General features: G+C 46.2%; 4 protein-coding genes across 11 annotated transcripts in view; 1 reads left to right on the top strand and 3 right to left on the bottom strand.

Moving 5' to 3' along the window:
- shld2 (shieldin complex subunit 2) overlaps positions 1-23,042 on the top strand; it is a 31,734-nt gene extending 8,692 nt beyond the window's left edge. For 4 of the 8 annotated variants that reach the window (XM_058059260.1, XM_058059275.1, XM_058059269.1 and 1 more), the window contains exons 6-11: positions 83-277; positions 344-490; positions 560-751; positions 908-1,142; positions 1,215-1,330; positions 1,409-3,490. In XM_058059260.1, the coding sequence (XP_057915243.1) occupies positions 83-277; positions 344-490; positions 560-751; positions 908-1,142; positions 1,215-1,330; positions 1,409-1,584 (1,061 nt within the window). In that variant the 3' untranslated portion in view covers positions 1,585-3,490. Of the gene's footprint in view, positions 1-82; positions 278-343; positions 491-559; positions 752-907; positions 1,143-1,214; positions 1,331-1,408; positions 3,491-22,754 lie in introns of those variants that run through there. The other 4 variants (XM_058059215.1, XM_058059236.1, XM_058059244.1 and 1 more) reach the window with 4 other exon arrangements.
- Positions 4,107-7,219, bottom strand: LOC131108468 (U1 small nuclear ribonucleoprotein 70 kDa-like). The gene is made up of 3 exons (XM_058059429.1): positions 7,060-7,219; positions 6,493-6,855; positions 4,107-5,282 (listed from the first exon to the last, which is right to left on the bottom strand). The coding sequence occupies exons 1-3, from the start codon at positions 7,094-7,096 to the stop codon at positions 5,230-5,232; spliced, it is 453 nt and encodes a 150-aa protein (XP_057915412.1). The 5' UTR covers positions 7,097-7,219; the 3' UTR covers positions 4,107-5,229.
- LOC131108313 (uncharacterized) lies at positions 7,489-12,291 on the bottom strand. The gene is made up of 3 exons (XM_058059285.1): positions 8,598-12,291; positions 8,149-8,412; positions 7,489-7,682 (listed from the first exon to the last, which is right to left on the bottom strand). The coding sequence occupies exon 1, from the start codon at positions 12,270-12,272 to the stop codon at positions 10,161-10,163; it is 2,112 nt and encodes a 703-aa protein (XP_057915268.1). The 5' UTR covers positions 12,273-12,291; the 3' UTR covers positions 7,489-7,682; positions 8,149-8,412; positions 8,598-10,160.
- On the bottom strand, positions 17,884-22,994 carry apmap (adipocyte plasma membrane associated protein). Its single transcript, XM_058059298.1, has 9 exons — positions 22,814-22,994; positions 21,150-21,266; positions 20,951-21,066; positions 20,781-20,873; positions 20,129-20,236; positions 19,887-20,061; positions 19,682-19,816; positions 18,284-18,476; positions 17,884-18,207 (listed from the first exon to the last, which is right to left on the bottom strand). The coding sequence occupies exons 1-9, from the start codon at positions 22,903-22,905 to the stop codon at positions 17,998-18,000; spliced, it is 1,239 nt and encodes a 412-aa protein (XP_057915281.1). The 5' UTR covers positions 22,906-22,994; the 3' UTR covers positions 17,884-17,997.
- Positions 23,043-25,472: the final 2,430 nt, after the last annotated feature.

The following is a 25,472-nucleotide window of genomic DNA, read 5'->3' as shown; positions in this document are numbered from 1 at the left end:
AGATTATACAAATTATAAACAGTATGATCTATGAATATAATTTGTCTTATCCTCAGCAACAGTCTCTTTCTCCCCACATTAGGTGGTCATCAGGTTCATGCTCGCTTTGTAGCGTCTCTCTGTGACTTTCTTCGAGAGCGGCGCCCCCTGCTGCTTTCTGTGCAGCCCCGGCCCCCTCAGGACCAGAGGCGGCTGCCATATGCCCACCTGTGGGCGCTGAAAGTCAACATGCTGGTTCACGCCTTGCTGCGTGTCAAACACGCACACATGAGCACAGGTGGGTCAGATGACGGTTTTGGTGCTCGCTTGGGTTAAAGGTCATCATTCGTGATGTATGTTGCAGAGTGGCGAGGAGAAGCGGAGTCCTGCTGCAGGTCCGCTCTGGAACGTCAGGTTGTTGTGACCGTGGAGCAGGCAAACAGCCAGCAGGGGGCACTGCTGCTGTGGGGGACAGCTGTAGACTGGCTGCCACGCTTTAGGAAATACAAAGGTTTGGTTCTTGTTTGGACCACTTAAGGCTTTATCTTGACAAACACGTTCATCACCTTATCGATTTTAGATGCTGTCTGGGATATCCGATTCCTACTGGTCAGGGAGGGCTTGACATCTGATCTTCCCGAGCTTCACACCACCCCATGGAGCTCCATACGGCTTGTGGACGACACCGACCGCAGGTTGCAGGACTTCATGTGTGGAACTTCCAGCTGTGTGGATCTGGACCTGGATACACTGCTCTCCCAGAGCTACTCAGGTGACTGTAAATAATGTGCAGGACGCCAGGATTGAGCATGTATGTACAGTAGGTATCAGAGTTGTTATGATATGCTGTGATGTGTTCTTGCACATCTCAGTTCATAGTGGAGGACAACCTGGACAGTAAGCATTCTAAAACTGTGTCGTCTTTTAGGAGATGTGCTTCTCAGAGTCCAGGTCATCAGCTTCCGCTTCCAGCCTTCACACAATGCACCACAGCCGACCCTCCACTGCTTCACGCCGCCGCCTGACATCCTAGCGGCGCTTAGTGGCGACATCACATACTCGGGCTGTGCCCGCTGCTCTGCTGAACTCGACACGGACGCCAATGGAATTTACGGTTCTTGCTACCCATGCCTGCCCTACACAGCCGTACGTCGCTACTACAGGTGAGTGACATGATCATATCAGAGGCGGCAAAAGTCTTTGACTTGTGTGAAATTCTGTGTATGTGTCGTCAGGCCAGGGGTGTTGACAGTGAGTGGGCAGAGCAACCGTAGCGTGTGCATTCAGGTTCCTGCTATCGCTCTTCAGAAGATTCTCGATGCACCACCTGATGAGCTACACAGAAGCTCAGGTGAGGCCTAAACAGTCAGCGTTGTTGGTCTCTCTGTCTGGTCTTGAAAGTCTGCCTCGTACCTCGATTGGCTCTCAGCTCCAGGTTCCGAAGTGAAGCACATCGAGGTGGCCGCACAGAGGCTACAAAACCTCCTGAGCCTTCCCAGGAAAACCATCACTGTCACCGTACGCAGCCTCTTCCTGCGTGATGAAAACAGCGTGCCCATCAGTCAGGAGCTCACACTGTTGGACCTGCAGATCTCAAGAACGTGACGGGTCACGTAACGGACCTGATAGACCACTTCAGGTCAGGTCAGTTGCGGTCATTTTACAAGATAGAACAACAAATGTGGAGATTATTTTTTATGTTGCTGTCATGGATATAGAATATCACCCAAAAATAGAAAAGCAGAAGTGGAAGACTAGTATTGGAAATCCTTTATTTTAAATGATCCTCAGTGATACATTCTTAGTCCACAGTGGGACAACAACAGCCAAATAAGAAATATGTCAAAATAAAGTGAGGCACTTGATTTCTCCACACTGACACCTCGAACCAGTAAGAAGATTTAGGACGCCTTGGTTGATTGAGGAGGACGTCTGCTGAGTTCTACTTAAAAATATTAACTAATTTCTGTAGTCCTATGAGAAAAAAAAGGCAAGTTAACTTTGAATGACATCACCGCAAACAACATTGGACACCATATTTTTGGTAAAAGCTGAAGATTTACCATCTCCACTTTCCTCCTTTCCGCCAAGGGACATGAGGTCTCCAAGAACCCCTCCTTTGTCGTCATCGCTCTTGCCGCCAATGAGACTTCCAAAATCCAGTCCTTTTTTCTCCTCTTTCTCCTGCTCTTCTTTTCCTCCTCCCATAATCTGATTCACGACATCTTCTGCAACGTTTCCTGCAAGACACATTTTGAATTTTAACTTCTTGACCACATTGCCTTGACTCTTGGTACTCTTAAAAAGTAGCCTGTTGACAGAAAATAAACATTTACTAACCTATTTTCTCTTGAACCACCGTGCAGATGATCTTGTTACGCACCTCGTCTGGTAGAAGATCCATGTTTGATCATGAGTTGGAAGGAGGAAGGTTGCTCTTATATTGACAAGTGTTCACAGAACAGCAGGTGACGCCCTGCTGAGGAATCAGGTGGGGCCGTTGGCAGTCACAACCCAACCGGTGATACAGGTTGACAATGTGACCTTCTGGGCTCTTCACATGTTCTTCATGCACGCTCACATGTTTGAAAGACCAAAGATCTGATGAGCGGCAACACCGACATTCATCAAGGTGCTTTGAACACCTGATAAAGATGTTCCTGTTACATCCAACAATCAGAACTGGAGAAAGACCCAGGAGGAGGACATTCATTGAATTCAATTGATTGGAAAACCTGTAGATCCTGGTGGGAGAGCATTATACAGACTCATGCTCCTGGGAGTCTCTGCACCACCAAAGCGCATAAGATGGACATTAAATATAAATCAACCAGACATTTATTTCCAGGGTCTCAGCCACGGTAACATAAAATATAAAACAAAATAGACAATAGACATTGTACCCTTGCTTTGTTATTGCACACAACTTGATATGAACAGAATGTTTGTCACATTTCCAGTCTGTCTTGGATCTAGCCTCGAGCACACTTTGCTATTCTACTGCGTACTCAGTTTCATTGTGCTCTTGGGGAGGGGGGGGGGGTGTACATGCAGAAGGTTCTAAGGCAGAGACTCCCGAGGGTCACGGGACAATTTTCAGTTCTGTTCTCAGCGGGTCACAGATCTTTGCCAAAGAAATCATAGGAAAATAATCTGGGGTCGCGGACACATTTTCAGTGGGCTGTGGATCTTTGCCAAAGAAATCATACAAAAATAATCTTGGGTTGCAGATTTGTTTTCAGTGGGTAGTGGACCAATTTTTTGGTCATTAAAAATCATACAATAATATTTTTTTTTTAAATCATACAAAAACAACCTTGGGTTGCAGATCCTGTTTCAGTGTGTTGTGGCTCGTTGCCAATGAAATAATGTGAAAATAATCTTGTGCCTTTTATTAGTCACATGGCGTTGCAACTGGGCGTAGCGGGAGCAGTGGGGCCCGTGCATGCCTCAGCAGCAGCTTGGGATTGCTGTGCTGTAGTTGCCGGGGTGTGTTGGGGTGAGGCTTGGTCTCGCTCACGAGGACCGGGTGGCGGGCAGGGATTCAGGGGGCGGGGGCTCGGGGTTGGGTCTGCTGGGTGTGCGTTGCTCTGCCAGGCAGTTGAGCGTTTGTCTTTGTGCTTTGCTGCTTTCCTTGTCCCTGTCCCGGGTCTGTCTTAAGGCTTATGGATGGATGTGGATGGCGTGGATGTGGGCTATTGTCCGTTAGCGGTCTGTGTTCTCTTTGGCTTGGATTGTGGTTCTATTTATGCATATATATATGTGCATACATACTTTTCCGCACAACTCACCGGCTTATGATGTCATTATGCTATACAAAATACAGTAGGGTGGCTGCCCCCCCCCCCAGAGCTAAGGTGAGAGGAGGCGCTTAGGGTACGCCCGACCAGTAGGAGACCTCCCGGTAGACCCAGGACATGTCGGCGGGACTGTCTCTCAACTGGCCTGGGAATGCCTGGGGATCAACCGGAAGGAGATGGATGAAGTAGCCGGACAGAGGGAAGTCGGTTTCCCTGCTTAGGCTGTTGTCCCCGTGACTCGGATGGATGGATGGTTTCTTGTTGCTATAACGACTGCTCGCCCTTGTCAGATCAAGCTTATACTCTCAGCATGAAATATGAGACATGTTTTAGTTGTGTACACTATATTTATAATTCCATCAATTACAAAATGATAGCAGTCATTCAAACTCATCTGTCGATGTCTAAACAAGATTCAACAAAACATTCTTGACTGAGCTGACTGAGCTACCTTAGCTCCATGCTAAGTTAGCATCTATGAAACCCTGTGGCGGGCACATGAAACTACAGCCGTCCTTCATTTATAGCGGTTGATTGGTTCCAGACCTGACGGTGATAAATTAATTTCAGTGATACAGGATTCAATGGTAATAAATGGAATATTTTCATACTTCGAGCATAGAAACCAGTTTTTAAATATATTTTTTTAACATTACAAATAGGGATGTCCGATATTGCCTTTCTGCCGAAAACCGATAAGCCCAGACTGTCCACCTCTCAATTTCTGAGACCGATATCAACCGATACGGGTATTTGTAACATGACATATCTCCTGTGGTGCGATAACTACAGCATTTTTTTTTAAATATCGGTTTTCATGATTAGGGAAAAAAATTGGGACCGACGTCGACTGATATCATATATTTATGCTGATATCCAGCCGATAATTATCGGACACCCCTAATTAAAACTATTAAATAGACATGAAATGCCTGAAGTCACCTTTACACTCCTGTTATTCATTGTTTACAACACTTTGCTCAACTCTTACACTGTAGGGATTTCAGACAGCCGCTAACTAGCCAAGCTAACAAGCTCAAGAGCTAACCATTTAGCCTCGAATTTATTTATTCTCAACTTAAAGAGCCAAAAACTCACCACGTCCGCACAAAATGGGAGGAGAATTTTGTTTTCACTTGGGACACACCATGGCTGACTTCAGTGTTAAGGTACTGTAATGTAAGGTAATGTAATTAATGCCTTAAAGTAATGTTCTACTACACATCACTTGTATTTCAATATGCTTTGACTAATAATAGACTAGACCATAGTCGACCGCCAAGCAGCCATTATTCATTCATTATTTTCTGAATACTAATACTAATGTTTATTGTTTAGGCTAGCTGAGCTGTCAGAGACCACCTGACAGTACAAATGTTCTTTTCAGTCAGCTGGGATTCCAGCCGTTCTGATGAAAAGTGGTCCAAAGGTTGGTGATGTTCTCGTCGTCTTAATCTCCTTTGGATGTTTCTTCTGCCACGCTCATCAGATCATCAAACAAATCTGCACCGAAAAACCAAGGAAGTTAAGGAAGTTTGAATTCACATGTGAGGGAGGGCTTGATTTGGATGATCATAAAAGTATAATAGCCTGTTCCCGCCACTATCCCAATCATATCCCAGTCATACTTCTGAGATAAAATAATCCAAATTATGAGGTAAAAAGTCAAAATTATCAGCTAAAAACATATCATAATTATTAGATCAGAATTCTCCATTTTGAATTAAAATAAAAAATTGAGATGAAAAGTCAGAATTATTAGATAAAACATTGAAATTACGAGATAACGTCTATTATGACATATGAAAGTCATGAAAGATCCATAATGAAAGTCATAATTATGAGATAAAAGGTCAAAATCCATAATTTTGACCTTTTATTTCATGACTTACAATGTTAAAATGATGACTTTATATTGTAATTTTGACACTTCATCTCATAATTCCGATTTATGTCATAGAACTTTCCTGTCTTGTTATTCTAATGTTTTATCTCAGAATTTTGACTTCTTATCTCATAATCATGAATTTCCTATCTTAAGTATTTATCATGACTTTTGTATTTCATAATTTTGACTTTTTATCTCATAATCATGACTTTCCTATCTTAAGTATTTATCATGACTTTTGTATTTCATAATTTCGACTTTTTATCTCATGGTGATGACTTTCCTATCTTAAGTCATTATAATGACTTTCATATATAATAATTTTGAGTTTTTAGCTCGTACTTTTGACTTTTTATCTCATAATCGTGACTTTCTATCTCATAATCATGACTTTCCTATCGTAGGTCTTTTTATCATGACTTTCGTATTTAATAACTTTGACTTTTTATCTCATAATGATGACTTCCCTATCTTAAGTCTTTATAATGACTTTCTTCATAATTTTGACTTTTTATCTCATGATGACTTTTTATATCATAATCATGACTTTCCTATCTTAAGTCTTTTTCATTACTTAAGTATTTCATAATTTTGACTTTTTATCTCATATTGATGACTTTTTATCTCATAATCATGACTTTCCTATTTTAAGTCTTTTTATCATGCCTTTTGTGTTGAATAATTTCATAATCTTATATATATAAAGTATATATATATATGTATATTTTATTTCTTTCAGTGGCAGAAAAAGGCCTCCTTATAAAAGCCATGCTTCTTACTGCCCTGACCTGCAGAGGTCGCTGTCTGCTATAATTCCCCACGTACCTCCATCACTGAGATTGACTCCTTGTTGTCCTCCTCCTCCTCCTCCTTCTTGCCAACTCCCTCCTCCTCCTCCTCCCCTCTGGCCTTCCTGCTCATTGAACAATCCTTTAAAGCCTGATGGCTTCTGCTTCCTGTCGTCATCGTCGTCTCGGTCAAAAATTTTGGAGAAGAAGCCTCCCTTGTCGTCATCGTCTTTCTTCTTGTCATCACCAAACGAGAACATGCCTCCCTTGTCCTTGTCCCGCTTGTCGTCTTTCTTATCTCCTCCAAACAGGGACAGAAAGCCTCCTTTGTCTCTGTCTCTGTCTTTGTCTTTGTCCTCTATACCCAGGGCGCTCTTCACTGCGTCCTCCACCATGTCACCTGCACACAAAGGCCAGCAGCAGCTTGTTGTGTGTCATATGCCAAAAGCTTTTGACCCTTTCCTCCACATGCAACGACCCCGACATCCTTGCTAAGTTGATGGCACACCATAACATGTGAAACCAAGACCCTCGTCCGGGTAAGATCACAAGTGCCTCACTGTGACCAAAAGGAGGCACTTGGAGGAACATTTCTTCAACTCACCCACTTTGTCTCCCACCATCGAGGCCAGCTTATCCATCTCAAAGTTCTTTGTGTGTGTGTGTGGTTGCTAGCGTCCGTACAGGTGAGGCTCTTCTTTTAACCACAGCTCACCTTGTCGGCAGAATAAAAAGTAGGCGTGTCCAGACTGGGCCAACCTGTTTCACCTGTCTAGGCGCATGTTTTTTTTTTCACGTCAACACTCTCACTCAAACACACCCTTTTCAAATGCCCCCAGAAACCTTAGAAACTAATGAATTTGGTTGAAGTCACAGCCTCACCCTTGTTTTCATTCGTATGTTTAACAGGGTGTGCTTTTGTTTACCTGCTAAAGCTGTTCTTTACTTTTTACAAGCAGTCTTGCCAGAAAAATAGGAATTAGCATAGCATATCGCAAACAATATGAAAGCAGAAATGGATGACATTTGGAGGTAGCATTGGAATAATTTATTTCAAAGGATTCTTAATGATACATTCCCAATTCATAAGATGTATGTCCAAGAGGAGTTGCTTGTTTTCTCCACATTGACAGCCAGGAAGATTTGGGATGTGAAGTCTCACTTGATCGGGGGTCGATGTCTGCTGAGTTGTAGTTTAAAAAAAATTTCCAACAAGTTTCTGTAGTCCTGTGAGAAAGAGAGGCAAGTGGATGTTGAGTTTGGATGACGTCATTACTTTCATTATGTGTTGAGTAGGGATCGACCGATATGGTTTTTTGGGGGGCGATGCCGATACCGATTTTTTTCCCATCACCCTTAGCCGATGGACGATTTTGCTTGGGCCGATATTTGTGGCCGATACTGCTTTTGATCCCTCAATTTACATGAAGAAATGACCATGATAACAAATATTTATTGAAATGTAAACACTGAACACAGTAGGATTCAACTTCCTTAAACACACATTTAAACTGCTGACTGCTCCTCCGCAGCGGTGGAAAAATAACATCGGCAAACCCAACGCGCATATCGGCCGATACCGAAACAAGGAAATAACGCAAATATCGTCCGGCCGATGTATCGGTCGATCCTTAGTGTTGAGTGGTTGGCGGGTGCCACCGGACACTAAATGTCGATGGGAGTTGAGACTCACCATCTCCGACAGGTCCTCCTTTGTCGTCGTCGTCACTCTTTCCGGCAAACGACGACAGGAGATTTCCGACAGGTCCTCCTTTGTCGTCGTCACTCTTCCCACCAAACGACAGGAGGTTTCCGACAGGTCCTCCTTTGTCGTCGTCACTCTTCCCACCAAACGACAGGAGGTTTCCGACAGGTCCTCCTTTGTCATCTTGAGCCTGCTGTCCTCCTCCCGTAATCTTATTCACGACATCTTCTGTAAGATCTCGTGCAAAGTCACCTGCAAAACAAACTTGACTTTGACTTCTCTTGTCCACATTGCCTTGAGCTGTAGTTGCTTTTTACAATGTTGTGACACTTGATTAGAAAACATGTTTATTCAAGGGCTTTACCTGCATAAAATTGCAAGCATGCATTGATGGTACTCACTTGACACAAAATGTAAATTTGCCAATATTTACTAACCTGCTTTCTCTCCGGCAATTTTGGCGAAACCCAGGTCACCCAGTTGAGCCATGCTTGATGACAGACAGAGCGAGGAAGGTTGCTCTTATAGTGACAAGTGTCCTCCCAACAGTAGGTGACACCCTGCTGAGGAATCACACACCAACCGGTGGTACAGGTTGGTTGTATGAACCTCCGGGCTTTTCACATGTTCTCCAGACACGAAAGACCGTAGAGATCTGATAAGCGACAACACTGGAACGTTTAGGAGCATATTTCAAGGTGATTTGGGCACACGAGAGAGATGTTCCCGATCCAAGTGGAGGAATAAATTCATTCATTTTGTACCGCTTTTCCTCACAAGGGTCACAGGGGTTGCTGTAGCCTATCCCAGCTGTCTTCGGGCGAGAACTGGTCGCCAGCCAATCACAGGGCACATATAGACAAACAACCATTCACACTCACATTCATACCTATGGACAATTTGGAGTGGCTAATTAACCTAGCATGTTTTTGGAATGTGGGAGGAAACCGGAGTACCCGGAGAAAACCCACGCATGCACGGGGAGAACATGCAAACTCCACACAGAGATGACCGAGGGTGGAATTGAATCCTAGCTGTGAGGTCTGCGCGCTAACCACTTGACCGCCGTGCAGCTCGGAATAAATTCATTCATTCATTCATTTTCTACCGCTTTTCCTCACAGGGGTTGCTGGAGCCTATCCCAGCTGTCTTCGGGCGAGAACTGGTTGCCAGCCAATCACACGGTACATATAGACAAACAACCATTCACACTCACATTCATACCTATGGACAATTTGGAGTGGCCAATTACCTAGCATGTTTTTGGAATGTGGGAGGAAACCGGAGTACCCGGAGAAAACCCACAAATGCACAGGGAGAACATGCAAACTCCACAGAGATAGCCGAGGGTGGAATTGAATCCTAGCTGTGAGGTCTGCGTGCTAACCACTCGACTGCCGTGCAGCCCGGAATAAATTCATTCATTCATTCATTTTCTACCACTTTTCCTCACGAGGGTCACAGGGGTTGCTGGAGCCTATCCCAGCTGTCTTTGGGCGAGAGGCGGGGTACACCCTGGACTGGTGGCCAGCCAATCACAGGGCACATACATATAGACAAACAACCATTCACACTCACATTCATACCTATGGACAATTTGGAGTGGCTAATTAACCTAGCATGTTTTTGGAATGTGGGAGGAAACCGGAGTACCCGGAGAGTGCACGGGGAGAACATGCATACTCCACATAAAGATGGCCAAGGGTGGAATTGAACCCTAGCTGTGAGGTCTGCGTGCTAACCACTCAACCGCTGTTGGAAAACCTCTGGATCCTGGTGGAGAACATTTGACAGACAACCACCCCAATGAGAATAGACATTAAATACAAATAGGACCAGACATTTATTTTCACTGTCCCAGCCACGGTAGCATAACATCGTACCCTCGCATCATTATTGCACTTCAGTTGGCCACATGCACACAACATCCGATCTCAGTCTCCCATTCTCAGATCCTTGGCTCCTGGAGCGCACTTTGCTACTCTTTAGTGTACTCAGTTTCATTGTGTTCTTGGGGGGCGTATGCAGAAGGTTCTAAGGAAAACCTTGTGCACAGTGGAACACATCTTTTTTGTCCTGCGCGGTCTTGGCGCGCCCATCGTCAACGTCAGCTGCCTCAGTATGGCATCGTCAAAACTTGGCTCATCAGAAAGTAAAGCCTCCACCAACATCTCCGTGGAGTGAAACTCTTGCTTCAGCTCCTCGATGACCACCTTCATGACCTTGTTGACGCTGTAAAGGTTCTTGTCGGTGATGCCGCGCAAGTACTTGTCCTGCAGCACTTTCCTCGAGAGACGCTGGATGATTGGCAGGGTGTCGACGGAGTGAACGACTCTCATGGTTCTTTTTGGGACGCACGTGAGCAGCTGTACGATCAGGACTGACACCAGTGAGGCCACCATCTCCTCCTGCATGGAAGCTGAGCGGACCGGAGGAAACGAAGCACCGTTCACCTTGTCTGAAGCCGAGCTCTTTGACAGGGAAGTGTCTGTGTCATGAGTCTTCCCCTGTGCAGAGGGTGGGCGCAGCGGCGATGGCCAAGCAACACGTATCACACCAGAGAGCGAGGACTTTTCCGGTGTGGCGTCCGATTCCATTTCTTTCTGCATGGAGCTTGTTGGAACCTGTGAGGGCAGAGCTTCTGACCTTCCATCGGACACAACTAGCTTTTTTTGTGGGATCATGGTTCCTGTGATGAGTGTGTCGATGTCCTTCAAGCAACCGTACACCTGATCTGCGTGTTTCCCCCTCATTATCGGTTCCATCTTGAGCCAGAGGAGAAGTTGCTGAACAAACTTTGTGGACGTATCCTCCACGATCTTGTGCAGAACTTGAATATTCTCAGGTTTTTTGTTGTCCACCTCCAAGATGAGCGGGTCTGAGAAGCGCCTCCACACTGACGCTGACTGCACCGTAGTTCGGTTGGTGGTCATGTAATTGTAGATTCTGTCAGCCAGTTCTTGTGAGAACGTGTCTGCTTCGTGTCTCAGTCTGTCCACATCTATACTGGCATCTCCTTCTGGTACTGCCACTTTATTAAACACGTCCTCAAGACCCGACTGGATTCCCTGGAAGCTGAGCACCGTGTCCGTGTCAGAGGATTTAGTCGGCATCGCACTGTTGTTTAAAGACATCTCTTCTTCTAAGCGCATTCGCATGCAGCGGCAGCGGACCTTCTGCAGCTCAGATGTTAGCTCGCCAAACTTCTTTTGGCAGAAATCCAAAAAGTTGCGTTTCCGAGAAGATTCATTGCTGCTTGTCGGTGATAAGGATTCAAAGAACTCACAGAGTTGATCCTTTATAAGCCCTAAATCGAAATGAGGTGTCGACGTACGACTGTGGCCTTCTTCTGCAGGGGCGGAATAGTGCAGGTCGTTAATGATAGTCTCAACAATTGACGCTGCTGTTCTCTTGAGGTCACGAGTTGTACTGCTCGAGAGGGACCTGTCCTCGCTGTCAGCCCATCTTTGGAGGATATTTATCACCGCCTCTTTGGTTTCCTCACGGTTGTATATGCACACGTTGCCGCATTTTGCACCATTGATGGACTCCTGGCTCTTCTGTTGACGCCGACACGGCCTGAAGCACTGCGTGTATATCGCCATCTTGCTCAGATAAACCTTCAGAGCACCGCAAGCCAGCAGCACCATCTTAGCCAGCACTTCTATCTTGGTAAAGGTCCCTGGGATGTAAATGAGCGGCGCCAGTTGACTATCGGTGCTGGTGGCTGTAGACAACGTCTGATTGACCCTTTGAGATATCTCCTTTTTGAACAAAGAGTCCAGTTTTTGGGAGCTCTTGCTGGGCTGCTCCGGGACGCTGAGCGCCGAAGCAAATGCGGTGCTCAGTCCACCTTCCACCTTTAGCTTCATTTTTTTCTTGCCCACGCTCTGTATACGTTGCTTAAACTCTGGGATAATAAGTCGAATGGTGTCTGCGCAAAGTTTCTGCGTGATCTCTGTACACATGTCCGCCAGGACCACCTGCGTTGCCGAATCAATGGTCCCAGTAGCCAGCATGCTCCATTGGGCCGGCAGAATGCGGTCAAAGTGTTTCTCCACGATCGGGAGGATGACCTCTGCTCTGATCGAGTAATTTTCCTCCAAGTCCATTGTAGTATTGACTTACTGAACGCTAGCGTTGCAGCAGCAGTTCTCACCGCTCCATTTGCTGTGGGGTAGATGGGAGGATTACGACTTTGTGACATCATGAGGCTTTTTATCAGAGAATGTAAGAAAGTCCGGTCGTCATGACCACATAGTTATGACATCGCAAGGCTTTTGTTCAGAGGATCAAAGATCCTGTTCACGCCTTCATTACCGCATGTCACGGCATGGGACTCGGGTTATTTTGGGATACCGTACTGTCAGAAACCGAATATTGGTAAGCAGCCTGGTCCTGCCAGTCCAATGTTCGACCGTGGCTTGAATCAGGGTTTGCAGAATTCAGTTCAAAGCCCAACTGTCACCTCCATGTCCAGAGTGACTCTTATGCGTCAGGGAGTGAGGTTTACCAACACCCTTTTTGCTCAGCTGCACCCGCTGGCATCTGCACCCTGTTGATAAAGCCCACCCTGTGGTCAATTTGGGCAAAACCACGTTGACCATCATAACGACTTATTAAATAATAGTTTTAGGGCACTACATTGTTGAATAACATTCCAAAACAACATTATGGTGCCCAGTCAATGCCCATGTTTGATTTTGAAAATTCTACAGAGAACCAGGTGGCGTCTAATCTCCCTGACCGTCATGGTCGATGTCAATACCGTCTTGTGCTTCATCTGTCTGTAAATGTTGGGACTGCCTGCCTATCAGTTGCCTCTGATAGGGTCGGATATCTTGATAGCACAAGGCTCCAAAAGACTTTATATTTGGGACATATTGGTGTAATCACTTTTTAATGGATGTAATCACTCTTTAAGTCTTGGTGGTCCCTATTTTCATGCACTAGTTCCCTGCAACTGGGAAACCTATTCCAAAAAAACTCAACAAAAACCTATAATGATGGCCTTGCTATAGAATATCTATTTACTCTACAATCCTAGAATATAGTAATGACCAAAGATATTGGCAAAGATGCTGATGTTTTTGCCATCAAACCACTCTAAATTACCCTTGGGTACATTTTAGCTTTGGTGGTGTTTGTACACATGATATGATTTTTCCGAAGATGTTTTTTTTTATTAGAAAATTCAAATTTAAAATGTATTCCAAGGGCAACCAGACGCCAAGGCCAAACATAAAAAGTCTATTCCCAAAATGTGCTATAAAACATGGTATTTTCCTTTTTTTGCTCAAATATCTCAAAAACTTCATTCATTCATTTTCTACCGCTTATCCTCACGAGGGTCACGGGGGGGTGCTGGAGCCTATCCTAGCTGTCTTTGGGCGAGAGACGGGGTACACCCTGGACTGGTGGCCAGCCAATCACAGGGCACATATAGACAAACAACCATTCACACTCACATTCATACCTATGGACAATTTGGAGTGACCAATTAACCTAGCATGTTTTTGGAATGTGGGAGGAAACCGGAGTACCCGGAGAAAACCCACGCATGCACGGGGAGAACATGCAAACTCCACACAGAGATGGCCGAGGGTGGAATTGAACTCTGGTCTCCTAGCTGTGAGGTCTGAGCGCTAACCACTCGACAGCCGTGCAGCCCCATCTCAAAAACTTCATGATTTATATTATTTCATTTCATTTTTGTATTATTTCAAACCTCTAAATGCTCATTTATTGAGTTCTTTTCCACATGGTTAATGCTAGCGGACTTGGGCTGTATGTCAAAGCCTTTAACTCTACATAACATTAGTAGATCTGACAAGTAGGAAGTAGACTTTTTGTCCTCTAGAGACCCCAAAGGGTTTAAAAAGACACCCAAATTATTATTATTATTTAAAGCAGGACACAGAAATGCAGGGGAGGGATTACTGAGCCGCAATCGGGATGGGATTAACTGTATTTCATCCAGCCTAAACTCTTCAGTTTTTGTGTCTTCATGGGCGCAGTGGTGACCATCTCCTGCGTGGACGATGGCTGGTGAAATGATGCCCAAGCATAATGTTGCGGGAAAGTGTGCTTGTCTGATTCCTCATTTGCAGGCGGCGTCTTTGGCCAAAAGTCGTCCCTGTCCTGCAGACATACTATCGGAATTTTTTGCGGGATCATGGTTCCTACGATAAGCGTGTCAATGTCATTCAAGCAACCATAGACTTCATCTGCATGGTTCCCTCTTGTCACTGGTTCCATTTTGAGCCACAGGAGTAGTTGCTGGACAAATTTTGCGGTTCTGTCTTCTATGATCTTACGCAAAACTTGGATATTCTCTGGTTTTTCTTTGTCCACTACCAAAATGAGCGACTCAGAAAAGGACTTCCAAACTTCTGCTGATTGTCCAGTAGTTCGGTTGGTGGTCATGTAACGGTAGATTTTGTCCTCCAGTTCTTGTGAGAATGAGTCTGCTTCGTGGCGGAGCTTGTCCACATCTATACTGGAATCCGCTACTGGTACCGGCACTTTGTGAAACACGTCCTCAAGACCTGACTGGCATGCTCGTAAACTGAGCAGAGTATCAGCGTCAGGCTTGAGGATGTGCGGCACACTGCCAGGAAGGCAGATCTCTGTTTCCCAACACATTCGCATGCAGTGGCATCGCACTGTCTGCAGGTCAGAGGTCAGGTCGTCCAACATCTTTTGGCAAAAGTTGAAAAATCTGGGTTTGCAAGATGATTCATTGCTGCTTGTCTGGGATTCAAAGAAGTCGCAGAGTTGATCCTTTATAAGCCCCAGATTGAAATGTGGCGTAGATGAGCGACGGTGGCTCCCTTCCGTGGCTCCAGCGTAGTCCAGGTTGATGATGGTTTCAGCGATTGATGCTGCTGTTTTCTTAAGTTCACGAGTTGTTCTAAGTGAGACGGACACGTCTTCGCTGTTGGTCCATTTTCTGAGGATCTTAATCACCGTCTCTCTGGTTTCTTCCTGGTTCAATGTACGCTTATTCCCACACTTTGTGCCACTGAGAGACTCCTGGTTTCTCATTTGCCGCCGACACGGCCTGAAGCACTGCGTGTATACGGCCATCTTGCTCAGATAAACCTTCAGAGCACCACAAGCCAGCTGCACCATCTTAGCCAAAACATCTATCTGAGTAAATGTTCCTGGGATGTAAAGGTGTGCCACCAGCTCATTGTTGCTACTAGTGGCTGCAGACAACGTCTGATTGACTCTTTGAGAAATCTCCTTCTTGAGGAGAGAATCCAGTTTCTGGGCATGAACGCTTTGCTGCGCCGGGACACCAAGTGCTGACGCAAAAGAGGCGCTCAAACCACCTTCCACTTTTAGCTTCATTTTCTTCTGGCCCTCACTCGGTGTAAGCTGCTTAAGCTCTGGTATGATGAGTCGAACGGTGTCCGCGCAAAGTTTCTGCATGATCTCTGTGCACATATCCACCAGGGTGGCCTGCGTTGCCGAATCAATGGTCCCAGTAGCCAGCATGCTCCACTGGGCCGGCTGGATGCGGTCAAAGTGTTTCTCCACGATCGGGAGGGTGACCTCTGCTCTGATGGAGTAATTATTCAAATCCATTCTTGTGTTAACTTAGCATCTGCTTTAGAGTTTAAGCAACAGCTCTCTGCTCCATTTGCTGGGCAGACAGGCTTTTATGGCTTTGTGACGTCATGAGGCTTTTTATCAAAGAATGCAAGATCTGGCTTTATGGGGTCTGACATCATCCTTTTCAGTTGTTTCCTTTCATTCCAAAATGGTCAACATGGTCCTGGAATGTAAACGCTTTTGAAAAAAGTAAATGAGGGGCTATCCGCAGGTCAAAAACGGCCAAGTAGTTTAGCATTTCAGCCTTTCAGACACACGGAAACGACATTCTGTGGTATTTATTACCTGACAGCTTCCAGAATGGGAAAATCTGAAAAAGCCAGCTTGTCCGTTCCAAGTAGGCAAGCAAATCTGCTGCTTATTGAAAACGATGACGTTGTCGTCGCATGGCCGGAAGTGATATTTAACAAGTGAACATAATGGGCTCTATTTTCATAGACCAGACTTACACCATGCTAAAGGTGTGTGGCCGGTGCACTTTGCAATATTTGTGAGCAGCGCAGTCCGGTGCACCCACGCCTCCGTCCCTCCCACAAGTGGCAAAGAGGGAGGAGAGAAGTCAAGAGAGGGTTTAACACAGCCGAGTGTCATTTTAACCAACCAAATGAACGCCTCTCATTGCCTTGAGTGCGGAAGGCCTACTGGACTGCGCATCAGAAGCCACCATGCGTGTCATGCACCGCGTAGACCACCTTTTTTTTCTTCAGGCAGTCGTCTTCATAAGTCTCATTGGAACGCCATCAAACAAAAGTTCCAGCATCATTATCCCCTTGCCCAATGCAGATTCACGATTCATCACTGAATACGACTTTCATCCAGTCATCCACAGTCCACGATTGCTTTTCCTCAGCCCGATGTAATCTTGTTTTTTTCTGTTTAGGTGTTAATGATGGCTTTTGTTGAGCTTTTCTGTGTGGAAATCCCATTTCTTTTTGGCGGTTTCTTACAGTTGGGTCACAGACATTGACTCCACTTTCTGCCCATTTGTTCCTCATTTGTTTTGCTGTGCATTTTCTGCTTTAAGTTTTCTTTCTTGACGCTTTGATATCTTCCTTGGTCTACCAGTATGCTTGCCTTTTCCAACCTTCCCATGTTGTTTGTACTCGGTCCAGATTTTAGACACAGCTGACTGTGAACAACCAACATCTTTTGCAACATTCCGTGATGATTCACCTTCTTTAAGTAGTTTGATAATCCTCTTCTCTGTTTCAATTGATATCTCTTGTGTTGGAGCCATGATTCATGTCAGTCCTCATGGTGCAACAGCTCTCCAAGGTGTGAGCACTCTTAACTGCAGACTAATGAGCAGATTTCATTTCATTTCAGGTGTTTGTTTTGGAAATGGAAATTTACAGGGTGATTCCATAATTTTTTCCTCAGAATTGAGTAATTCGGGCTGCACGGCGGTCAAGTGGTTAGCGCGTAGACCTCACAGCTAGAAGACCCGAGTTCAATCCCACCCTCGGCCATCTCTGTGTGGAGTTTGCATGTTCTCCCCGTGCATGCGTAGGTTTTCTCCGGGTTCTCCGGTTTCCTCCCACATTCCAAAAACATGCTAGGTTAATTGGCCACTCCAAATTGTCCATAGGTATGAATGTGAGTGTGAATGGTTGTTTGTCTATATGTGCCCTGTGATTGGCTGGTGACCAGTCCAGGGTGTACCCCGCCTCTCGCCCGAAGACAGCTGGGATAGGCTCCAGCACCCCCGCGACCCTTCTGAGGATAAGCGGTAGAAAATGAATCAATGAATGAACGAATTGAGTAATTCCATATTTTCTTCCTACTGCTTGATCTAAAAAATAATTTGTTTTTGACTATCACAACTTTTTTTCTTGATTTCTTCTTGTTTCTTAAAGCCAGAAAGTTGCAGTTTTAAATGACTTTAGTTTTGTGGCATTTCTGAAATCTGCTTTTTTCCTACGAAATGAATCAACTGACTGGTGATTCCATCATTTTTGCCAGGGGTTGTAATTCCAGTGCGGACAAAATCCACACCACTGGTGTGTAACACCCAAAACTAAGCTCTGCCCCACCCTTCGCTGTATGTGTAGTTGTTTGTGCACCATGATTCATGCAACAGGAAGTTGTTACCAAACAGTAGAATATGTTTCCATTTGTTTTACTTTCTTTTTCATGCAACACAAAGGAAGATGATCTGTGGTTGCTCGAACCAAAATGAAACCAATTTTCACAGCACAGTTTCCACTCAGTCACACGCTAGACGTGCTGAAGTTCCAGTTTAGCCACGTACGGAGAACGGAAGGAGCCCAGGTATAGACTCCCGTCATGCTCATGGACCTCACTGATGTAAGCCGCAACCAGCCCGTTTGGGTCGTGGAAGCTCCGAGAGCAGACTCCGCCATCGTGGAGCTCTGCCACAAGGCTGTAACGCGGGACAAACTTCATTAGCACTTCCTGGCTGAAGATCTGGTGGAGACGAGACAAACAAGTCAACACACACGTTGCTGTCACTACTTGGCCTGCCGCTGAGAGGAATGTTTACCTTGAAGAGTAACTTCTTGATCCAGGGTCTCTGAGACAGGAAGTCCAACATGGAGAAACCAGGGTTGGGACGCACTGCAGACATGGCCACCCAGTAGCCGCCGCTGGAGCTGGGCCGGATGTTGTCAGGGAAACCAGGTAGATTATCCATGAATGTGTCCATGCCACCTTTGTTTAGACCCGCCACATGGACTCTGATGTGCAAGTCAAAGTCTAAGTGCTACTAATTGTACAACATTAGCCACTTCACCATATGCTACTAAAAGGTAAAAACTAGAAATGCACGATATCTATTTCATTGTAGTTTGTGGGCGTGGCGCGGTGGTCGAGTGGTTAGTGTGCAGACCTCACAGCTAGAAGACAAGGGTTCAATTCCACCTCTCTGTGTGGAGTTCGCATGTTCTCCGGATACTCCGGTTTCCGCCCACATTCCAAAAACATGCTAGGTTAATTGCAGACTCCAAATTGTCCATAGGTATGAATGTGAGTGTGAATGGTTGTTTGTCTATATGTGCCCTGTGATTGGCTGGCCACCAGTCCAGGGTGTACCCCGCCTCTCGCCCCAAGACAGCTGGGATAGGCTCCAGCACCCGCAACCCTTGTGAGGAAAAAGCGGTAGAAAACGAATGTAGTTTGTGGGTCAGAAAGACCACACTTGGACACCGAGCAGCCGGTGGAACACCACAGAGGTCTCTGTCAAACCCTTTGCACTTTTCAAAGGCCGTGGGTCTGGTGTTTGCAATTGGCTAATAAGGCTTTTTGTGTACTTAATGGAATGGAATGGCCTTTATGTTTTTTTCCCTCATTATGTACTCATTATAATATTTGGTGCAAGTGAGTTTTTTTTATTGGTGAGCAGTCAGGTTGTTAATGTCACAGGCAGGAGGGAAAAAAAGGAGCGCTTGAGTTGCTCACCTGCACAGTATGGGCAATTCATTCATTCATTCATTCATTTTCTACCACTTATCCTCACAAGGGTCGCGGGGGTGCTGGAGCCTATCCCAGCTGTCTTCGGGCAAGAGGCGGGGGTCCACCCTGGACTGGTGGCCAGCCAATCACAGGGCACATATAGACAAACAACCATTCACACTCACATTCATACCTATGGACAATTGGAGTGGCCAATTAATCTAGCATGTTTTTGGAATGTGGGAGGAAACCGGAGTGCCCGGAGAAAACCCACTCATGCACGGGGAGAAACTCCAAACAGAGATGCCCGAGGGTGGAATCGAACTTGGGTCTCCTAGCTGTGAGGTCTGCGCGCTAACCACACAACCGCCATGCAGCAAAATGATCAACTAGTTATTTTTCATGATATCTGACTTATTGTTATGACGTCATAATTACTTCTTATCGACTCTCGTGCAGCCCTAGTAAAAACCTCGGGGGGGGGGGGTACCTGCGTATTCGGGCCATGGTGGTCTCAGCCACCAGGACAGACTCCTCGTCAGGCAGCAGCTGGATGCCGTTGGGGAAGCGAAGGTTCTCCATGACGACGCTCAGCTCTCGACTCTCTGTGTCATATTCCAACACTCTGACAGGAAGTAGAACGACGTGACTGTCTGTGACTTCATGAGCGTCAAAGGTCTGAAGGTTTGCTATACCGTCCGTCGGCCGTGGCCTCCATGATGAGATGCAAGTAATCCTTGCGCTGCCACTTGCTGCTGGAGGAGGTGAAGTAGACCTTCTTGGCATCCTGCGTCACCGCCAGGTCATTGATGAACATTAACTTCCTGCCGGCAACCACCTGACCGCCTGCCACCAGCCGTGTGGACTCGCCTGGAAACAAAAGACCACACGTCCTCTTCTGCTGTCACGTGACACGCTGCTCTGGTGGGCGACTCACCTGTGGTGGGGTTGACCTCGAACACGCCCAGGTAGGCATCGGCTACAAACAAAGTCCCGTTTGGTCCCACTCGTATCCCCAGCGGTCTTCCGCAGGTGATCTCGTCCTCTGCGGACACAAAGGGAAGTGAATATTAATAAAATGAAAGATGAAAAAGCGATAGTTAAAACAGTAATTGAGATCTATCAGTCTGGAAAAGGTTATAAAGCCATTTCTAAAGCTTTGGGACTCTAGCCAACCACAGTGAGAGCTATTATCCACAAATGGCCAAAAACATGGAACAGTGGTGAACCTTCCCAGGAGCGGCCGCCCCACCAAAATGACCCCAAGAGAGCAGCCAAGATTCCTCCAACATACAAAGAACCGCAGGCCTCACTTTGGTCCCAAGACCAAAACCACAGCTGAACAAAAAACTTTAAGGCTGGTCTCAGTTTTGCCAGAAAACATCCTGACGATCCCCAAGACCTTCTTGGAAGGTGTGTGTCCCATTACATCTTGCGTAAAGTTTCATAAAAAAGCACATCACAGCAACAGTAAAATATGGTGGTGGTAGTGTGATGGTCTGGGGCTGTTTGCTACTTCAGGACCTGGAAGATTTGCTGGAATAAATGGAACCATGAGTTTTTCTAATTAGTGTGACGTGTGTTTTTACCACACGGCAGTTTCCCCAGCCTGGTCACCGTGTGGATCCTTCGACCAATCAGTTTCACAATCCTCCCATCAGCTGTTCCACTAAAGAAAACATCTGCACACAGGAGAGATGTTTGTTATGCTGCATCACAGCGCCACAATATTAGAAACAGTGATCAAAAATTGGCTGACCTCCAATGTTGGCAATGGACTCGGGTCCCTCGATGAGGTCCTCAAAGAGCCTCTGAGCGTGTCGGAGCTTCAAGTTTGCTTCCCAACATCCGGACATAAGCGGAGGCTCCTTCAGCCTACCAAACAAAGCAACACTTTCACTTTTCCTTCACTTTCTCAGTTAAAACAATACAATAGACATAAAGGCGGGGGGGCTCACAAGAGGACTTCAGGCTGGATGGGAGACTCCAGGATAAGGATGATGACGAGCAGAGGAAGAAACAGGAATCCGCCCACAGACAGCAAAGTCACCTGAAAGACCCGCCCACTGTAGGTGCTGGAACAGGAAGCGACAACAACAAGGTTGTGTTTTACCTGTTGGAATATGCTAAATAGCATCATGTGACATGGCAAGATCAAGTAGGCATGCCCTTTGCAATTTCATGGTTATCCTTACATTTGTTATAAAGTGTCGTCCAATATAATACACAGCATTTCTTTGAGCTTTTTGTGGTTATTGGGAACAACCAAAAGTGACCTCCAAAAAGGAATCAGGGCTTGGGGGTGTGGATTACAGCAACCTAGGACTGATGAAAAAGCCGTCAAACCTTTGTGGCGCTTTCTCCGCACAAAAACAACAGACAAGTGCCAGCTGGAAAGTTGCCAAGGGTTGCTAAGTTGTTTCAAAGTCGGAAACAAGCTCGGAAGCTGCTCTTTGATTGGACAAGCCAGGGCCAAAACGGAACTTGCATCCAGTGTGTCAACACAGAAATTACAGGAGGTTGTTACTCAACATAACCAATTTAACAAATACACACAGCAACTAAGGCTGCACGGTGGTCGAGTGGGTAGCGTGCAGACCTCACAGCTTGGAGACCCGAGTTCAATCCCACTCTCGGCTATCTCTGTGTTGAGTTTTGCATGTTCCCCGTGCATGCGTGGGTTTTCTCCGGGTACTCCGGTTTCCTCCCACATTCCAAAAACATGCTAGGTTAATTGGCCACTCCAAATTGTCCATAGGTATGAATGTGAGTGTGAATGGTTGTTTGTCTATATGTGCCAGGCTCCAGCACCCCCCGCGACCCTTGTGAGGATAAGCGGTAGAAAATGAATGAATACTACTACTACTACAAGTTGTTTATTATTCATTTTGGTGGTTGTACTTGTATAGTTGTGTGCAGTTGTGTATAGTTGTGTAGTGAAGCAACCCCCTTGTTGATTTCACATTGCCGCTGGTCGGACTTACACTCATCATTGATGGAAGATAGGGGGCCCCCATGATTTGGTCTGTCCCACGGGGGCCGCAAGTTTGAGACCGATAGCAAGTCCACAAGAGAATGGCTTCTCAAAAACCAAATCAAAGCCCAGAATTCAACTTGACTGAGATCTGAGCCACAGTCACAGGACCCCCTTGGCTGGGGTAATTGCAGCGGGGCGACAGGAAGCTCCTGCTTGATTCACAAATCCATTCGGAAAACCATGAGATTCCAAAATGTTCACATACTTGTTGTTGCTTGCCTGGCTGTTGTAATTCAAAATTCAATAGACATGTTTTGTATATATATACGGTTGTGGGAATGTTAGCTACAGGAAGTACAATACAACCATCATTTCTTCTTCATTCTGGACTTCCCAAAACACGACAAAGCATCCAATTCGTTTCACAATAAAACAGACAAAACCTCTATTCAGTCAACCCACATGTATCTGTATAAGGACTCCATGGACAGTTAGCTAACATGCCAACACCGTCTTAGCTTTATTGAGGTTGTCATAGTGACTTCCTGGTGTTCCCTCCTATCAATGGTTCTCTCTGCTTCCCCAGAACCTGGATGAGGATCGCTCGGGGTCCAATTGGGTCGAGTTGCTGGTTGGGTAGCTTACCCGGAGCCCTTGTGAACGTGTTCCGGGAGTTCGTCGGTGATGACTTGGGCTCGCTGCTGCCGACGGAACCGGAGCCCCGCCGTCTCATTCATGCTGGACCGGAGCCTTGTCCCGGTTCGGCCCAGTTGTTTTGGTTCAGAGGAGACGGAACAGGAAGACGCAGGTGACCCACTGACCAGCTTCCGGTAATACTTCAAAATAAAGCATGTTTTTCCAGTGTTCTTTAAAACAGTGTCAATAAATTATATACAAATAGAAATGTTCAAATTTTAAAACACTGCAGTTGATTCAGGTATCAACTCTAATAAAATATTTATTTTATTATCAAAAGTCGCCACAAAACACGTCACACTGCCATCCAGTGGTCACAACGAGCTACAGCGATTTAATAATACTGTATTCCATGAAATTATAACATCAAAAATAAACGTTGATGCTTCGAAGTGTTTCGTGTATAGTGAATGTAATGATTAATGTAAAATTGTGCAATTCTGAATTGATGAATGAACTCATCGTGATTAATCACTTTTAGCAGTTATGTGTGAAATATGCCCTTTATTCTTGTCACTTATACAGAAGTACAAGCGAAATGGTGATTGAAGAAATATGTTACATGGACGATATATTTCGCCTTTGTTTTTAGTTGGTGATTATTAGGTGTCAACACACAGCCCAGATGCCTCTCTCGCCCCTCCCCTCGGTTAACATCCAATCACTGTTAGTATTGCCAATGACCAATGATAAGGGCACTGTGGTGTCACGTGTCCAAACAGGGCGGAGCAGCCAAGGAGATGAGGAAGAGTGAGAAGGGGAGCAGGCCTGGTTGTGCTGGTGTGTTTGTTTCTGGTGGAATTATCACTTGTAAAATTTAGATTTTTGAGGGGTAAGCTATTCATTGGGGTTGGGGGGGCATGCCTTGCCCCAATGTAGAGTCGACCCCACACCGAATTAGGAGTTACAAAGTGAGTGATAAGAATATCAACTTCATTCTTCGCCTTCCGGTTTATTTAGACGCGCACATACACACGCGTTATGAAGCTGTTTTTTGTGATGTTCGGTGTGTCCCTGAATGCATCGAGCCTGCGTTTCAATTACTTGCCGCCCTTCACGTGCTATTTTTTTCCCCAAAGAATAATATGACGTCAAACGCACGGAGACGAAACCGACGCCCAATTCTATCTGACTGCTGATTTCAGCTGTTGTCTACGGTAACTTAGCACACACCCTGGATTTGTGGAGCCACAAAATAACATTTGATTGGATTATTATTGGATTAAGAAAAACAATACATGACGTCAGCGAGGCCGTTTCACACGGAAAGAAGCTAAGTTCCGCCCACCTCCCACGTGACGCCATAGAACCCCAATAAAGAATTGTAAACTTGTCAACGAGGACTTTGTGCTCATGCTACTACTGACCCCTAGAGGGTAGCAGAGTAACGCTGTATGTTTTGCTCATGATGTCGTCCATCCAGCCATCCGTTTTCTATGCCGCTTAACGACACTCGTGTCGCGGGTTCATCCCCAGTCGAGGTCAGCAGGCCCCCCGTCTCCACTGTAAACAGTGTGGACTGGGCACTGCTTCCCTTTTCTGAGGCGGCGGATGGTTTGCCAGAACCTCTTCGAGGCCGACCGAAAGTCGTGCTCCATGGCCTCACCGAATTCCTCCCATACCCGAGTTTTTTGCCTCGACAACCGCCAAACCCGACCTCGAACTCGACCTTGACCTCGACTGGGGATGTAGTCGGACGGTGGAAGGAACACTTTCCTGACCCAGAGTCTGAGGACACATACGTGGACAGTGCCATCACCGTGGCTGAGGTATCTGGGGTGGTTAAAACGCTCCTCAGTGGCAAAGCTCCGGGGGTGGACGAGTTCCGCCCAGAATTCCTCAAGGCTCTGCATGTTGAGGGACTGTCTTGGCTGGCACGTCTCTTCAACATTGCGTGGAAGTCGGGAACAGTACCTTTGGATTGGCAGACCGGGGTGGTGGTCCCCCTTTTCAAGATGGGTGACCGGAGGGTGTGTTCCAACTACAGGGGGGTCACACTCCTCAGCCTCCGTGGGAAAGTCTATTCCAGGGTGCTGGAGAGAAGGGTACGACCGTTGGTCGAACCTCTGTTACAAGAGGTCCAATGTGGTTTTCGTCCTGGTCGTGGAACACTGGACCAGCTCTACACCCTCACAAGGGTGCTTGAGGGTGCATGGGAATTTCCCAACCAGTCTACATGTGTTTTGTGGATCTGGAAAAGGCATTCGACCGTGTCCCTCGTGGTGTCCTTTGGGGGGTGCACCGGGAGTACGGGATTGGTGGTGCGCTACTACGTGCTATCCGATCTTTGTACAAACGGGGCGGGAGTCTGGTTCGCATTGCCAGTAGTAAGTCGAGCCTGTTTCCGGTAAACGTTGACCTCCGCCAAGGCTGCCCTTTGTCACCGATTCTGTTCACAATTTTCATGGACAGAATTTCTAGGCGCAGCCAAGGTGTTGAGGGAGTCCAGTTCGGGGGCCTTAGAATCTCATGTGGTTCTTATGGCCTCTTCGGGCTGCGACCTTCAGTGTTTACTGGGACGGTTTGCATCTGAGTGTGAAGCGTCTGGGATGAGACTCAGTACCTCCAAATCAGAGGCCATGGTTCTCAGTCGAAAAAGGGTTTAGTG

Source organism: Doryrhamphus excisus, chromosome 2 (genome assembly GCF_030265055.1).
Source record: "Doryrhamphus excisus isolate RoL2022-K1 chromosome 2, RoL_Dexc_1.0, whole genome shotgun sequence".
Taxonomy (NCBI): Eukaryota; Metazoa; Chordata; class Actinopteri; order Syngnathiformes; family Syngnathidae; genus Doryrhamphus; species Doryrhamphus excisus.
The sequence above is the reverse complement of the archived record's forward strand: the minus strand, read 5'-3'. Positions and strand labels throughout refer to the sequence as shown.

What these genes read in the sequence shown, in the direction of transcription:
- apmap (XM_058059298.1), bottom strand. Translation starts at nt 22,905, where the DNA reads ATGAATGAGACGGCGGGGCTCCGGTTCCGTCGGCAGCAGCGAGCCCAA. An exon ending in CGAGGTCAACCCCACCACAG is followed by an intron (nt 20,062 to 20,128) that starts GTGAGTCGCCCA and finishes TTTTGTTTCCAG; the next exon opens with GCGAGTCCACACGGCTGGTG. An exon ending in GAGGCCACGGCCGACGGACG is followed by an intron (nt 19,817 to 19,886) that starts GTATAGCAAACC and finishes ACTTCCTGTCAG; the next exon opens with AGTGTTGGAATATGACACAG.
- LOC131108468 (XM_058059429.1), bottom strand. Translation starts at nt 7,096, where the DNA reads ATGGATAAGCTGGCCTCGATGGTGGGAGACAAAGTGG. An exon ending in GATGGTGGGAGACAAAGTGG is followed by an intron (nt 6,856 to 7,059) that starts GTGAGTTGAAGA and finishes CTTTGTGTGCAG; the next exon opens with GTGACATGGTGGAGGACGCA. An exon ending in AGTCAATCTCAGTGATGGAG is followed by an intron (nt 5,283 to 6,492) that starts GTACGTGGGGAA and finishes TTTTCGGTGCAG; the next exon opens with ATTTGTTTGATGATCTGATG.
- LOC131108313 (XM_058059285.1), bottom strand. Translation starts at nt 12,272, where the DNA reads ATGGACTTGGAGGAAAATTACTCGATCAGAGCAGAGGTCATCCTCCCG.